The sequence below is a fragment of the Trachurus japonicus genome, chromosome 22, assembly GCF_045865225.1.
Source record: "Trachurus japonicus isolate A0001 chromosome 22, Traja_1.0".
Classification (NCBI taxonomy): domain Eukaryota; kingdom Metazoa; phylum Chordata; class Actinopteri; order Carangiformes; family Carangidae; genus Trachurus; species Trachurus japonicus.
This window is the reverse complement of record NC_140928.1, coordinates 8,403,126-8,419,410: the sequence shown is the minus strand read 5'-3', so window position 1 is coordinate 8,419,410 and position 16,285 is coordinate 8,403,126. Positions and strand designations below refer to the sequence as shown.

The following is a 16,285-nucleotide window of genomic DNA, read 5'->3' as shown; positions in this document are numbered from 1 at the left end:
ATTTAGTGTTGATCCTGTCTCTGGTTGCCAGGGAATTTCTCTGGTTCTCATGGGGTACTCCCTTGTCTCTGACTCCCCTTGCCCTGCCCACATAGCCCCCACCCCGACATCGTCACACACACACACATACACACACTGCACACGGCCACCCCACCACCAAAAATACCCAAGGGTTGGTCACAGCTGGCAGGAGCTAATAAACTCATCACTCACAGTGCCTGGCTCCTATTTACCTACCAGACAAAGCACTATAAAGAGTGGGGGAGAGAGACATGTGAGGTGGAGGTGGTCGAAACACTCTTTTGTGCTTCCCACAGACCACTCGCGCTCCTCAACGTGGTGTTTGTAGTCACACCGAACGCAGTTACAGTAGAGATGCAGGAAATTGCCACAGCTGCGTTTTCTTTAATAACAAAATTATCTGTCGTCTTTACTATTAATCCCCATTAGATAATAATTGATTGCCGAGGGGGGAATACCATCGGAGGATTCTTAAGTTTGATTAAAATCCTTCTTGACTGCCGTTCACACATGTGACCCAATTACTTTGTCTGAGCAAAAGGCCGACCATCTCCATTCAGATATAGACATGTACGAGGCTGCACACCCACATACTGACACCCACACACACACAGCACATGTGCATGTTTGCATGGCTAATAGAGGCGTAGGCGTTCATGCATGTGGACACATATTAGATGCTCGTATGCAGGCCTGCAGGTTGACGCAATGTAAGTTTAGCACATATGTTACACATAGAGAGCATCCAGGTTCGTCATCATATGTTGAAGCATTCACCCGTCCATCTATGAAAGCCCACACAATTCTGCCATTGATTTTTACGCAGGGGCCATTCAGAGAACCCACGGCGCTCCGCAAGACACCTGACAAAGAGGCTATTGTTTATTTTATTACAACAAGGAGAATCCAGCCATGTGTGACAGCAGAGAAGGCGCGATTGATTGGCTTTATCACCGTGGGATTATCTTCACTTTATAGTAGTCTGGTCGATGCACCGGCGCTAAATCATCAGCATGCTACTCCCATCTCTCCCTCTTCATCTCCGTCAAACAGCCCACATGCTGTTAGCTCTCATCTGTGCTGAAGAGTTACACTTTGTGGTATCAATTTCAATTCTCCCTTCACTAAGTGTCAGGTTTCGTATAAGCAGTCGGCTTTCAGTGTTCGATAGTAAATGGTATTTTAAGAGTATTAATGTTTCTGTGTGGTTAAGAAAACATGGTCCTATAATATGAAATACAATACTTCAAATCAATAGATATTAAGATGTGTAGCAATGATTTATACTGTCATGTTATCACGGCTATCACTCCATGGGATAAGTGAAGTGTAACTGACTTGTTTATATATTTATGTGAAAGGGACACACTCTCTCTCATAATGCATGAGTTGCTTATCTTCTATATACTCTTAGTAAAATAAAAAGTAATTTTCTGCAGGAATCAACACCCAGCTCTACATTCATCTGCCTCAGGTTCAGGTTCAAGTGCCTCCGTGTGCCTGCAAGCTGTCATTACACAACAAGTTAAACAACACCATTATACCCTCTGGTGGAGTATAGTGCTCAAACCTCCCACTTAAGTGGCTTTGGGAACATCGGCTCAACTTAGACAAGTCATTTAGACTCTGCCACTTGAGAATTCTCGCCTCCCTTTTTTTTCGTGCTGCAATCCCTCGCTTAATTTTGACTGGGGTTGTGTTTGTCGCATAACAAGTTTGAATGTGAAGGTAAATTGATTGAAGGCTTGCAGAGGATTCAGGTTATATTGTTTCTCTGTTGAGATAAACATCATTATCATCCACAATTCCCACAGAGATCAATCGCCTAAGTGCTCCATGGTAACACTTGGCCATCGTGGGTGTTACAGTGGGTGTAGATTTACTCATCCATGATGAGTTATCAACTTTATAAAACTGATGCAACTCCATTTGCACCACGATTCTCACTCCAGCACCAGTCTGCTCCCGTTTTGCAAAAATGCTCATCTAAACTTCTTTTGCATAAAAAATGCCAGAGATGCCACAGCAACTAATTCATTTGTTTCTGTGCCTGAGTTTCAAGTGGTGTGGTAGTGTTGAGGTTGATGATGATGATGAAAGATTGGAAATAAGAGACGCAATAGCAGGACTGGTGATTTGCTTTGTTGCTTTGTTGATCACACAGCCAGGTATCTCAGTGCCATCACAAATCATGTGTCTCCTGCACACGACGTGACACATGAATGACACAAAAGCCCCAAAACCCATGATAAAGCTCCTAATTAAAAAAAACAACAACAACAAACAAGCTGAAGTTTCAACCCCCTCTTATCATCACGAGTAGCACAGCTTTACATACTAGCTAAATAGTAATTGTCAATAAGCAATTGGTGTGGGCTGGAAAGCCAAATGGAAATAAAAAAGATGCTAAAATCCATCCAAAACAAGATATAGAATAAAATGTACAATAAAGAGGAAACATTTAAATCACTCACAAAGTGCAGGATTCAATCATTTCCTCCAAAAGCTATAAACAAGGACCAGAATTTCTATTTTTCAGTCATCTGTATTGATCTGTGAACTAATGCATGTTAATATGCGTTTTACGTCTTACCAAATATGCATGTTTTTAATCTGGTTAGTTTTTGCCATTTTCTAATTTAATTTTGTCATCAAATTGTTCTGTTTCATATCTGTTGCATGGACCCGCCGCCTCAAACCTGTTACTTCAAAGCTCACCCAGTGCAAAAGCACTTATGCTCTGTTTTTGCACTTGATGAACTGAGGATCTGAAATGAAGGGAACAACTTCTACAAAGGCAGTCCTGGCTTCCTTTTTAATGCCGTTTTGTAATTTTACACCAGTGTTGGATGTTGCCCCATAAAAACTGTCTGAAGTGCTTGCTGCACTATTGATTTCATAACAGATAAGCAATTAAATCAGCGGATTAATGGGTTTGATGGATCTGAAATTGATCAGAATGACTCAGCCAGTGTTCTCTCTGCCTGAATTCATCTTATAAGGTCAAAGCTTCCTCGTGTACTTTATAAAAGAAACAAGTCTACATTCAAAATAGCAGAGATGATGCAAGTACGTAAGTATATAAATGTTTATTTCAAAACATGAGAATGATCATTTATGATAAAATTCAAGAATATGCTGATACAATTTTTTATAAGGGGTAAATTTAAAAGTATTTCTTTAAATATCCAGTACCACAAGCTCTTTCTCAATATAGACCTAAAATAATTTTTCTCCTCAGACACCATGGCATGTGAACACAATCACGTCACACCACAGCAAAGTTTGAAACGTTTAAATGTACATCAGTACCTTCATAAAACCTCAAGTTTTCTTTCAGTGATATCAGCATCTGTACGTCGGACCTGTGGGTCAGTGAAATCCCCAACATCTGTTGAAAGTGTGTAAGAGACTCTCAAGATTGAGTCTCTCAATACCATCGTTGCAGTGTTCAGTGGTGGAGTGATTTCATAAAGGCCTTATTTCCCCAGGTCCCCCAAAGCAAAATGCAGCGTCCGCCGGTCACTGCATCGTCATAGGTCAATTGCTTATATATATTTCTCTCTCTTCTTTACTGGAACAAAACCTCCATCCACAAACTCTCCAGTGTCCATAGCCGCGGGAAGCAGGGATGCAGCTCCCTCTGGTGGTTGATTGAAAAACTGAGAGTCCCAATAAAAGCCTCTGAAGAAACCCGCCTTCTTCATTCCAAATCATTGACATGGAGCATGAAACTTGACATTTTAGCAGAAAACAAAAATATATATATAGATATATATGAAAAAGTGTCCATATATTTAATGATTGATAATCATAGGAAAAGCAACGTGACGGAGCTCACTTAGATCTGCAAGGAGCTAGTAAACTGTAATCTCCCTTATTGTGTGAATTCATGCACAATACAGCCGCTGAGCGCATATTGATGCCAGGCTCGTGATGAGGTACTTCAGTCATGAATGTGAACAAGCTCATTCCAAATTGATGGCACTTGTTTACAGGCCAGAGCCGCAATCCAAGCAGATATACAATTGTTATGAGCTGTTTGTGATTTGTGTTCATCAGATAATTAAAGGTTCCTTGTAATTGAAATGTCTCTGAGATTGTAATTTAGTTCTGCAGTTCATATAAAAACAATGTAGGACCATCAAATTATTATTATTATTGTTATTATTATTATTATTAACAGTCTGAAGTGAATATGAAGCACCATCCTCCTTGCAACGAAGCCACCCACAGCCACTACAGCACTTTGGAAAATGGATACGGGTTTAACCACTGACACACAAAGTACACAACAATCACCCATGCTGCTGCAGCAAATGAAGGACACATTAAAAATTAACGTTACAAGTAATGGGATGTGTCGGCCATATTTCCCCATAAAACACCTTTCTGCAGTGATTTATAGCGCAGCACCGACACAAAGTTGGGCAGAAAAATAGTTTTTAAAAAATGGTCAAAACTGACGCAGCAGCTGCAAAGACATCTTGACTTTAAGTCTCCAGTGGGGGTTAAAGTCCAAAAACGACGGATCCTACATTTCCCAGTAGCATTTTTATTTTATAAGACACCCTGACCTTCACAGCTTCAGACTCTCTGTTAGAAAGTTACAGCCTCCAAACCCTCCTGCCTCCATCAGGGTTTATTTTCTCAGACCTAAAGTTTCTCTCGGAGCCACAGAGGACAGGACACCATAAAACAGTTTTCACGCAGGCTGAGTAATACCCCTCGTGATGTGTATTTGGGTATAACCAAACGTTTTCCCGCAAGCATTAATTTTCAAAATAGGCCCTGTCAAGCCCTGCCTCGGCGTCCTTTTTCATGTGGAACCCAGCGAATCACAGAGGAAAATTACCATCTCAAAGCGTCTATTTGGGAATGGCTCAGTTTGCAAGACACCTCTCTCAATTCTGTCACATTTTCAGGATGAGAGCAGGGTGGGACTCGGTGATAAGAATGTGGGAAATGCTTTTTTTTTTGTTTTTGGCTTGTAACAATAACCGGAACAATGCACAGGGATAAAAGGAATTAAAAGACAGAAAGACTTTTTAAATATCACGGGATCATTAAATAGTAGGGCTGTGTCACTGTTCAGTTTTCTTTTATCATTCACATTTTTGGGACATTATTACTTAAAATATCATGTTGTTGTTTTTTTGCATCTTGATATCCTGCTGCTGGCACTTAGTTAACATGGATGTTGCATCATTTTCCAATAGTTGAGTTTGCTGTTTCATTTCACATTGGACTAACTTTAATTCTTCTGTGCTCTTGTTGAGGGTGTCTGTGTGCTTGTGGCCCTTCAGCCAGAGGGACAGGCCATATTTCTATTCAGCTGATGGGCTTCTGATTGTGAGTGAAAATTACCATTCCAATTAGTCTGAAAATATAGTGTGTTATTACTGAAATCACTTTTGGTTTTCGCTTAGCGAAATGAAACGTCTTGTTGGTGATTTCAGCTCTTACATTTGCAGTTAAATGTGTTTAGTTTTGATTTAAAGTGAGCATGGAAATAACTCTGAAAATGATTAGGTTACAGTAAGTAATGGTGTCAGTTAACATAGTGTCATTTTTCAGCAAGCATCCCTCCGACCTTAACCCATCCAATCAAAGCCATCTTCCCGCGGCTATGCAAGTACAACTTGTCCCTCTGTCGTCTCGTACATCAGGGGCTTCAGAAAGAGTCAAGTCCCGCTGCTTACACTGGATTGGTTGGCTTTTGTCCTGTCCAAAGTGTTCAGAGTGCGTGATAGGTTTGCCTTCTGCCTGTCCAGGCTGGATGTATTCCGTGATTGGACAGTTACGTTTCCAGCTCCCGGTTGGTTGACTCGACTTCGCTCCAAACTGGTTGAAGTGCGTGACTGGACAGTCCTTTCTCCCGTCAAAGTATTAACAGAGCGTAATTGGTTGGCTCTGCCTCTGTCCAGACTGTTAACTGTGTTTAACTGGCTGCTCCTGCCATGCTCCAGAGTCCCGGGCCCCGCCGACTGGTTGGCCCTCCCTGTCTGTTGATTGTTCAGGGTTTGCAGTTGGCTGGTCCTGTCTCTCTCTGGGAGTTTGGACTGCGTGGAGCTACTTCTGTCTGTGTTAATAGTTTGTATCCTCTGTCTGTCCCGTTCCCTCTCCAGACTGGTATCTCTGCGCACAAGTCCGCTCCTCTCTCGCTCCAGGCTGCTCTGGATCTCCGCCCTCCTGGCCAGAGCCTCTCTCAGCTGGGTGCGAAATATCTCAATCTTCCCCTGCAGCTCCTGGAGCTCTCCCTCCCACAGGCTGGTCTGAGCGGCTCTGCTCCCCAGGGGGGACAGCACCAAGCCTGTCGAAGGAAGCGCTGAGACGGGGCCCCCGTTGGCATGAAGGCTAATCTGTGTCGGGGAGCTGAAACCCCCCAGACTCCCCAGCCCAAATCCTCCCAGACCGAGCCCGGGGCGGCCGACCATCCCGGGCCTGCCTCGCACTGAGGCGGTGTGCGTACGTAGGCGGTAGCTGTGGAGAGTCTCAAGGTCAAAGTGCACACGTTTCTCCTTGGGCTCATGGGATGGCGAGGAGCTGCCTGTGTCTCCTGCTGTAGTGGAGGCAGGGAGGGAGGTGGGAGGAGACGGGGGAGGAGGCTGATGCTGCTTCCGGTGTAGGGTGCAGTTCTCTGAGATGCAAGAGGAGGGGCTGGTGAAAGAGAGGAAGAGCACAGCAAAGGTGTATATTTAGTGACATACAGCAGAATAAGGTCATACACTGTACTATAAATAATACACAAAACAATATATATGCAACTGAGATAAAGGTAAATGAGAAAATCAATACTACACTGTACAAACTTCACTGTCAAATCAACCCACTATACCATCACATCTAAAGCTCACTATTAAATGTGTTGAACTAGAATGCACCAAGAAATACTGCTTGAGCTTTTCTGAGAAATCGAGCCCTATGAGTTGCTAAAAAGCTCCTGCTTCACTCAGACCTGGCTTATCTCTTTGATGTGGAAGCAACTTGATGGCTACATAATGTTACATGTCTGTTTTCATTAGTTAGCAGCTACAGTAGGGATGACGATGTTACAGATTAATGTGCTGTTACCTTTTATTAATATTTCATTGGCAAGTGGTGCTATATAGGTAACAGGCTAACTGTCAGCATTACGTTGGAGCACATCATCTTACCAAACATAGACAGTGTAGCTGATTAATAATTATTCCATTTAAACAAGATGGCTGCATTTCAAATGGCATATGACCATTAAAGTCACTTATCAATCAACTTCATTACTTTTGGTCGAGGCCGGTCAGCTCCTTCCCGACGTCCTCGTATGTGGTGTGGAGAGCTCTGTGAATTTTCTACAAGCACAGACAAAGAGGAAAAGAAAAAATCATAAGAGGATGACCAATTTAGTGATGTGAAATTTGCTATCACTTCATCAGCTCTGAAATAATACATCAGCGGAGATGATGATAATGAATATGAATTTCTGAGTGATTATTCTACCCAGTTGCACAGAACATCTGTGACAGCTATTCCTCACAAATCCTGCTGTGGTGCTCCTTTGAATAATTTAATCAAATGATTGTAATTCAATGAAAGGCACCATTCTGCTTGAAATTTTGAGGAGGTTAAGGTGTCAGTTTCTTAAGCCCTTTTTGATTTAGGTATCCAAGTGATTAGGTTAGACTGGAGTTGGGGGAAAAAACATCCAAAAAACAGGTTATTAGGAATGAATAAGCTTTTAATTTCTCCTGGTGTGCAGGCTCCAGTACGTCTGAAGATGTTTGAGGGAAAAGAGAGACTTTCTCTCTAGATAGGGATTAGCTTGAGGGACTAACTCAGATGTCATCCTCTCAGATAGCTGAGCTGGTGTTGTGATGAATGCTGCAGGCTGCCCGCGAGTGTTTGCCCTTTTTAGAGAGATGCAGCAAACAAATGTGAGCAGTCTTGATATTCACACTGCTTGTTCCATTATTCACTCAAAAATATTGCCACTGGCACCTCATTTGGTAATGGCTTGAGATTCATGGAAAACACAATATGACCTTTAAATTCTCAGTTTGTGCCTCCTTTTGGTGGCTGTTGACATAAACACACTAATTCTCTGACAATTTAATTTCAAAATAAGCTTCTGTAGGTCTTATTTTTTTCATTTTACTTTACTTTACTTGTATAATTCGGTATCTATATCTCTAATGCAGAGGAACATTTAATGGTCTGCACAATAAAAATAATAGAAAAACCAAATGCATAATAATGTGTGGTCACGAACCAATTAACAAAGCCCTGCCAATGGGAACCTTTTACTAACTTTATTAATAATTAATTTCAGTCTTAATTCATGCAACACAGTTAAAAAAAATGAGTTGGTAATTAACAAAGTAACTCATTAGCATTAATTATGGCATTAGCATTTCGCTCAAAGTTAAATTAAATCTATCCTTTAAAACAGGCCGTGATTTAGTTTTAAGGAAAACATTAGTCTTCTTCTTGACTGTAATTATGGGTTTTCACCAACAGAGGGCGCAGGTCATCTGTAAGAAAAGAGTAAACTCCAGGGGGTGAGACAGCTCACCAGCAGCACTGATGATGTGTGGAGCTGTGCTCATGCCTGTGGGTGTCCACATACATCTGTGAATAATGTGAGGATTTCTATAATGAATTCTGCACCTTTTTTCTGTGTGTGTGCGTGTTTGTGTATGCTTGTGTTGCATGGACTCATTTGCACACATCTGAGAGTGTACGTATGTGTTCACTCACCTGGCTGGTGTGCAGCCAATACTGCAGTGTGTGTGTGCGCCGCAGGCGAGGGATCACCAGGTGATAGAAGGTGTGTTCACCTGCCAGAGTCAGCAAGGCTCCGCCCACCCCCATGCACAGCAGCACGAACAGGCCTGAAAAATGCTGGATCCCCATCTGTAGAGTCTGAGGAGGAGGAGGCGGTGCCGGAGAGAAAAGAGAGAGATTGGGGGAGTGACACAGATTAGTAAAGACTTAAGATGACAGAGAGGAAAATACAGAGATTGATGATTTATATTTACATAATTACCATTTAGGGCACTTTTTGTGTTCATGCAATTGATATTCTGATGTTGTGTGTCTAGTTTGGCTGCGTTAAACCCGCGAGAATAAAAATAAAGAGAAGACAGGGCAACAGCGTAAAAGACATGTTTGGGAAGAAAGGGATGTAAAAGAAGCGAGGCAGAGGAGGGGAACAGTCACAAAGAGCCGAGCGGGTGAAGGAACGCTGAGTGTAACAGAGAGAAACAGCAGTTAGCAGGAAGATGATAAAACGAGACGCTGGTTAATTGAAGAGCAGTTTCTCCCCCATTCGGTTTCGCCCACGTCCTCTCCGACACATTGTCTATCTCTTCTGAGGCTTTTCATGGGCCGGGAGGAAGTTGAAGAGGCAGTGTTGAGCTTTTCCAGTGCTCTCTAATCATATTTCCACCAACCGGCTCATTTATGCACTGCCTCTGATGGCAATTAGCCCCATGCTGACTCGACACATTCATCAGCGACAACACTGACCTCCTTTTGCTCCCAATCCAGAGGGCAAGATCACACTAACGCCCACATTGTTAAGAGTAGCCCCTCTCTCCAGGCTGCAGATGAGATGAATAGTAATAACTTCCTGATGCAGGGTGAACTTAAGGTTTTCTTTTCATTGGAGGAACCTGTGACTGAGTAATTGCGTCTGTTGCTATAATATGATTCAACTTTGAAGTGCGATTTTAAAAGGGATGGCCAAAGGGATTTGAATGGAGAACAAACAAGAGATATAGATACAGTGTGCTCCGTCTGGAGATTCCCACTCCTTTTAAAAAGAATGAGAGCACAGGAGATAGTGTGAGAAATGAGAGCACCCAGACAGTACGTGCCTGTAACTCTGGTTGAGGTTGGTAAATAGGTTTGACTTCATGTAATTGTACATCTTTGTCTTTGTGTGTGTGTATAGTGTGTGTGTGTGTGTGTGTGTGTGTGTGTGTGTGTGTGTGAGTGTTCTTAGCTGGCAGGCAATCCCAACCGTGTCCCAAAGGGAATCTCATTTGCGGGAGCACAACAGCAGAAGGCTTTGTTTTTTTTTACACACAACGCATGAACACACACTGTGACTGTCTGACCGGCGACTTACCTCGGTGACTGCAAAGACTCGCTTTCCACAGGGCACAACCTTGTACCATTTGTCATGAAGCATGTCCATGAAGCCGTCAGACTTGTAGCGACTCACGAACTCTGACACGTTACGGGTCAGAGGAGAGCCCTGTGGCAGGCCTATACCGTAGCCTGAAAGACAAGGGACACACACACACACACACACACACAAACTGATGTAAATACAATTGCTACAGGTAATAGAACTGTGCCTGAGAAAAGAGACTGGTGTGTAACTTGGTGTTTTTTAGCGTATAGGAAACCGCAGTCAGCCATTTTCACAGTTAGCCAAAGGGCACATGCCCACTGGAAGAAAAACTGAGATTAATGGGTTTACAGGCTTCAGTTGGAATCAGGATCAACCACATTTTGCTGCCAAGTACAGTGCAGCACAAATACACCATCCCGGGTATCCTGGTATTGTATTTGCATAGAGAAACAATGCACCAAAGCACTAAAGCAGATGGAGGCACCCCTTGTGGTATAGAACTCATAGGCTACTGTAGTGAATCAAATTATGCTATTGAACAGCCTATTCCTTCATTTATCACACTGTAAAGTAGCAGATATATGCAATGTCGGCATCAGACTCAATGACCTTAATGTCACCTGTCACATCAGGCCATTTTTAGGTGAATATCAAATAGTAATGGACCCAGGCTGAGGAGCTGGCGCCGGATCAAGTCTGACTCCACTCTCCATTCAGCGGCTGGGGTGCAAATCTGCTCATATTTTTACCCAACTGTGCTCCTCACAGAGAGCTACATTTCCTTTTGGTGTGCGGTCTTGTGGCTACGCTCAAGCCCACGCTGATTTATTATTGTGTTGTAAATCACATATTTAATAAAACACTATGTGGAAGGAAGTTGGTCCAACACTGCAGCCCCCCCTGGACCTTTTTGTTCTCCTGTGAGGAGTAACTCAAGATTTTAGACTTAGAAATGTCAACGTCAGGCTTTCTTAAATGTTATGAAGCCCTCTGCAAAGAAGACATTTTTTTATTACTTTTTTCTCACCTGTACATTTCACTGCCTTCCCTTGTCACCCCCAATTAATGTCACAGGGTTCTTGTTTTTTTTTTCTTCCTCTTTCCTTTGTGCTTGATCATTTTCATTGTTGTTAGACTTCACTTCTTTTCTGTCAGGGGTTTTTCCGTCAGGTTCCCGGCGAGCTTTCCTGAAGATTTTTAAGAGCTACATGACACTTTGTACCAGTCTGACTATAAATCTATATGTTTTATTCTTTTGTATTATTTTTACTGTCAGTTTTATGACACCAGCAATGAAGGAAAAAAGTCAGAGACTAACATTTTCTTGCTGTACAATATCACAATTTGTCACCACACCAGAATCTATACAAAATTACCCATATAGCATAGAAGATAATTGGACCCTTAGCTTGACCTCATCACCGTTGCTGCTGCTTGAAAAACACTTATCACGGCCAGATCATCCACTCCAGGTGCACTTCAAGTTCATCGCCTCTGATTAGACCCAGGTTTGTATCGAGGCCAAACAAAGGGCAGTTTTTCTGCTTTTGCATGGCAACTAGCTAATACTCTAATATTACATTTACTCTTGTGTGAATCTCATTCTTGTGTTGACAATTTTCTTCTGCATTTCCTGTTCAGGTGTAGCTTTTTGTTAAAGCACTCTCTTTGTTGCATTTGTGACTATATTTTATTTTCATAGTATGACTGTGAAGGAGGAAATCATCTTGAAACTCACACATTCAATTTAATAACATACTGGCTAGGAATATAAATGCAACACTTCCTCACAAGTTGGAATGAAAGATCTGAGCCTTTTTGTATAAACACAAAAGATGCACAGCCATTGAAGAGGGAGCTGTGCAAAACTCCATGGACAACGATGAACAACCTGATCAACTCAGTGCATATCTTTAAAGCAGAAGTAAGCGGAATGTTTGTGTTAATATAAGTCTTAAATAGTTATATCTTCCGACAGCAATCACTTATATAGAGTGTTTGGTCTGAAACACGGGTCTGTCAGTCACTCTGCTCTGCTGTAAGCCGAGGAGAAAACTTTCCTTGTATCCTACAACCTTTTATCCAATGAGGAGAGAGAACGGCATAAAGGGGCGGTCCTCTCTATGTGTGCAGCCAAGGGATGCGCGTGAATGTGGTGACGTAGAGACGAGGGCGGGGACTGCTAACTCCATCGGCTGACAGGAAGTTAGCCAAAACGACTGGATCGCTTACTTCTGCTTTAACACATTTTAATACCTATATTTGAATATAAAAATCTTTGTTTTTTCAAAATAAAAGAGCGTGTTTTACAGTGCGCCTTCACTGTGACCAGCCTTAGGTCACATATGTGTGGTGATGATACTGTGTAATCAGCATCAAAACTTGTATATTTACAGTACTGATGCTTGATTTCAACTTTTTGAGTGAACTTGCTCCACTAAATATTAGAAGGACATTTACTCATCGCTTCACCTCATGCAACTGACAGCTATAGTTATTGGTTGCACTGTTGAGTGATGGTTTACGTGCAAAACATATAATATGATATGATCATAAAATGTTCTGTGCAATTAGAGTCCAAACTCGCAGGTGTCACAGATGTAGATTTCATAGCTTCAAAAAATTATTCAAATTATTCTGGCATTAATGCAAATTAAATATTCATCTGTGCTTGATCAGAAGGAAATGTTTCATCACTTCGCTCGGTATTGCCCAGAATTTCCCTATTTCCCTCTTGTTAAAGGTGAAACACCAGCAGAATGTGGAGTAATGAGACCAGACACAGCGATAAAGTATACTGTAGTTACAGCAATAAAAGCACATGACTATAATGTTTTTTAATTAAGAAAATGATTTAAGTACTCTTCTCCAGCATTGATCATTACTTTCATTTCATCTGTGCCACTACACCACTGATGCACAAGCTCATGCACAAGCTTTTATGACGTGCATTTGTATAAAGTATTCCTGTGTGTGTTCATGTGTGCGACCTCAAATCTCCCCTTTTTCGTTTTGTCCGATTTGGTAATAATTTTCTCTCCTCTTTTATTGGACAGAGAAAGAGAGAGGTCCTGATCCAGCCCTTTGAGGGTTTTCTGTACATCTCTCCCTCCACCACATTCCTTTTCCCGACTATAATAATTTGTGCTCTTTGCATATGTGTGAATAAATAAAAAAAATACAAATCTAGCTGCTCTGCCTGGCCTAGACTTTGAAACTGCATCTGTTTTGCATTACAGCGCGCATTCCTGCAGGTAAATCCGTTCCTCAGCTAAGCGTCAAAGGACCCTTTCGGAGATTTATTGCTATACAAGACCTCCTGGGATTGTTTGTTTCATTTCATCTGCACTGCAATCAAAGACACAGTCATGCCAACAGCATTTTGTGTATGTGTGTGTGTATTTGTTCGACTGTGTGTATGTGTAGTTGTGTGTGTAGGGGGGTTGTCTCGGACCTGGCTGGTGTTTGTGTGTGTGTGTGAGTTGGCTGTCAAGGTGTTTGAGCCTGATGGGGGTTGCGGACAGAAATGGAGAATAGCGAAGGTTCACGTACCTGTCACACTCTGCTTCCTACATGACAAAGACTGTCTAAGCTTTCCTCTCTTCTCTCCTCATATTCTCACTCTGTTCCTTTCCCTCAGTTCTCTCTCTCTTCTCCTTCCTCTACCCCTGTCCGAGGTCATTTCTCTCCCACCATTGCCGCTAGTCGTTCAGTTATTCCGCTGCTTATCTCTGTCATCCCTTCACTTTCGTTCAATTTCTGCTTCACTCCATTCTTCTCTTTATCTCTCGGCTCCTCTCAGGAGTCCATTGCTTTTGTCTCTATATACGTCTCTGTCCTCTTCCTTTTTTCTATTTTTTTCCCCTCCTGCTGCGCCAGACAGACTTTTTTTTTTCTGTCATCAGCCTATCTCCATCCACACTTCTTAACAGCCCTCAGTCAAACAGTGAAATACAAGTGGGCAGCCACTTGTCATTTGTTTTGAGTCTTTTCCCCCCAGACGTCCACATATTCCATCACAAGTTGTCACTCAAATCCCGCCACACGCCTTCACGCCCACAGACGCACCCCATGCATCAAGTTATGTTACAAAACACCCAATATAGGCTCGTAAACATGGTCATTTCTTATTTTAAGAACAGACAACAGAGTAAAAATATGCTGTATAGTTTTTGCAGGTGACGTTCTCAGCATCTTTCATAATGTATTCTTTAATCACTGTGTCTGATAGAGAAGGGTTACACACCATCTGTCAGTGCTGGGTGACAATATCAAGATGAATGATCAGATTCACCTTCAACTATAAATACATTTTCTCTCAGTCTCATCTCCTATTTGGATCATTTCCAACATATCTGTCCTGTTCACTGACAGCATAACCAGTTTAAGATACCGGCCTGTCTTCTGATTGGTTATATTTATGCATAATATCTACAGGTTTTGCAGCTATGGTCAGTTTTTTTTTGCAGGTATTTGTTTTCTGTTGTTTTTATTTTTGAAATCTTGAAACTTTGACACTACATGCCATGTCTGTGTGTATTTCTTGTGGGTAGGTAATGACAGAGTTCAAAGGGCAACCTCAACACTGTCATGAGGTCTGTGTTCCCAACACATTCCCTCAGGTTGCCACAGAGACAGGGGCCATGGGTCAAACAGTGAAAGATTAAAACAGAAGTGAGCATATACTGTATGGTTGACTGAAGGAGCAGAGGTCACACAGAGGTCACGATACAGACATGAGCACCTGCAAAGTAACACAAAAATAATCCAAAGAAGATAAATGAGAGTCCGTTTAATTTTCGGTAACTGAGATCAAATCAGAGATCAAAAGAGGGGGCTGTGGGGGAGGGGTCAAGTGTTAATTACTGTTGGATTGATATTAGTAATTATAGATAGTAGTTATGAAGATTTTTTGATAATATCGCATTGAAAACATAGTCATAATGGCATGGTTATATAATAAATCCCAACAGTTCCTGAATGTTCTTGCCATTTTTACTTTAAAATAAATTCAAATCAGTAGGACTGTTATGGATTTTGTTCATATCTTGGATAAAACAGGATATGATATTATGTGTGATAGTAGTAGATGTTTTTCTCTAAAAACGAGTGGTGTAAAACCTAAAAAATATCACATTCTCCCTGTTTTATGAAATATTAATTAAGGATTAATCATCCATTTATTAATGTCAGATAGGCTATTTATACATTCTGAATAGATCTGGAGATCAGAATTCAGTACAGGCACTTATGAGGAAATTCTTGGCCTAGTTTAAAAAATTGACCCTGGCCAAAATTGACCGTACTTTGAAGGCATGAAATATGAGCAGTATGGGTGGGTTAATGGAATCCATCATTTCATGTCTGGTACTGGATGACTGTAACATGATTATTTTCTTATTGATGAGTTGGTCTATAAAATGTTATGTAAAAAAAAAAAAGAAAAAAAGAAAAATTGTCCACTACAAGTTTATAAGACAGAAAATACAGCAAATTCTCACACTAATGAAGCCGAGATTCTGTGATTAGAGTAGGAATTATTAATCACCTATCAAAATATTGGCTGTCTGCCAATCAGCCAATTAATTCAGATCTCCATATTTAGTTTTACTTTTGTCACAGCATGCTGTTAGAGCAATCGTGTTGTTTTATAAATGGAGCTGTCTGGCTTTGGAATTAAACACACATAGACGGAGACACACACACACACATACACAAAAAGACATAAGCAGACAAAGGCGATCGTGCGTCGCCCCTGCCAGACGTGAGCTGCCCGACGAACAACAGTCTTACCCCAGCAACACAAAATCTTCTGCCAGCCTCATTCTGATCTTCAGACGCACTCTGTCCCGCTTGACTGAGCTTGTGTTGTCCACTTATACGCACACAGGGGCAGGCACACATACACACACGCACACACACGGATACACATACAAACAAGCAGCGAGTGGCAGCATGTTCGGTGGCAATATTATTAATGGGGTGTGTCTAGGCTGTCGTAAACATCTCCCAACAGCACTCAGTGGAAACAGGCGCATAGCGACACCCCCGCCTCTCTCTCCATTTAAGTAGCCTGGAGGTTTCGGCAGAGCACCTTGCCTGCATCTGCTCCACGGCTCCAATCCCTGCGTCTCTCTGTATCTC

General features: G+C 41.8%; 1 protein-coding gene across 1 annotated transcript in view; it reads right to left on the bottom strand.

The window, feature by feature from the left end:
• Positions 1-3,095: 3,095 nt before the first annotated feature.
• Positions 3,096-16,285, bottom strand: part of grin3ba (glutamate receptor, ionotropic, N-methyl-D-aspartate 3Ba) — a 67,881-nt gene continuing 54,691 nt past the window's right edge. The window contains exons 9-12 of the mRNA XM_085767183.1: positions 10,133-10,284; positions 8,758-8,922; positions 7,285-7,352; positions 3,096-6,681 (exon numbers count right to left, since the gene is read on the bottom strand). Of these exons, the coding sequence (XP_085623309.1) occupies positions 5,706-6,681; positions 7,285-7,352; positions 8,758-8,922; positions 10,133-10,284 (1,361 nt within the window). The 3' untranslated portion in view covers positions 3,096-5,705. The remainder of the gene's footprint in view (positions 6,682-7,284; positions 7,353-8,757; positions 8,923-10,132; positions 10,285-16,285) is intronic.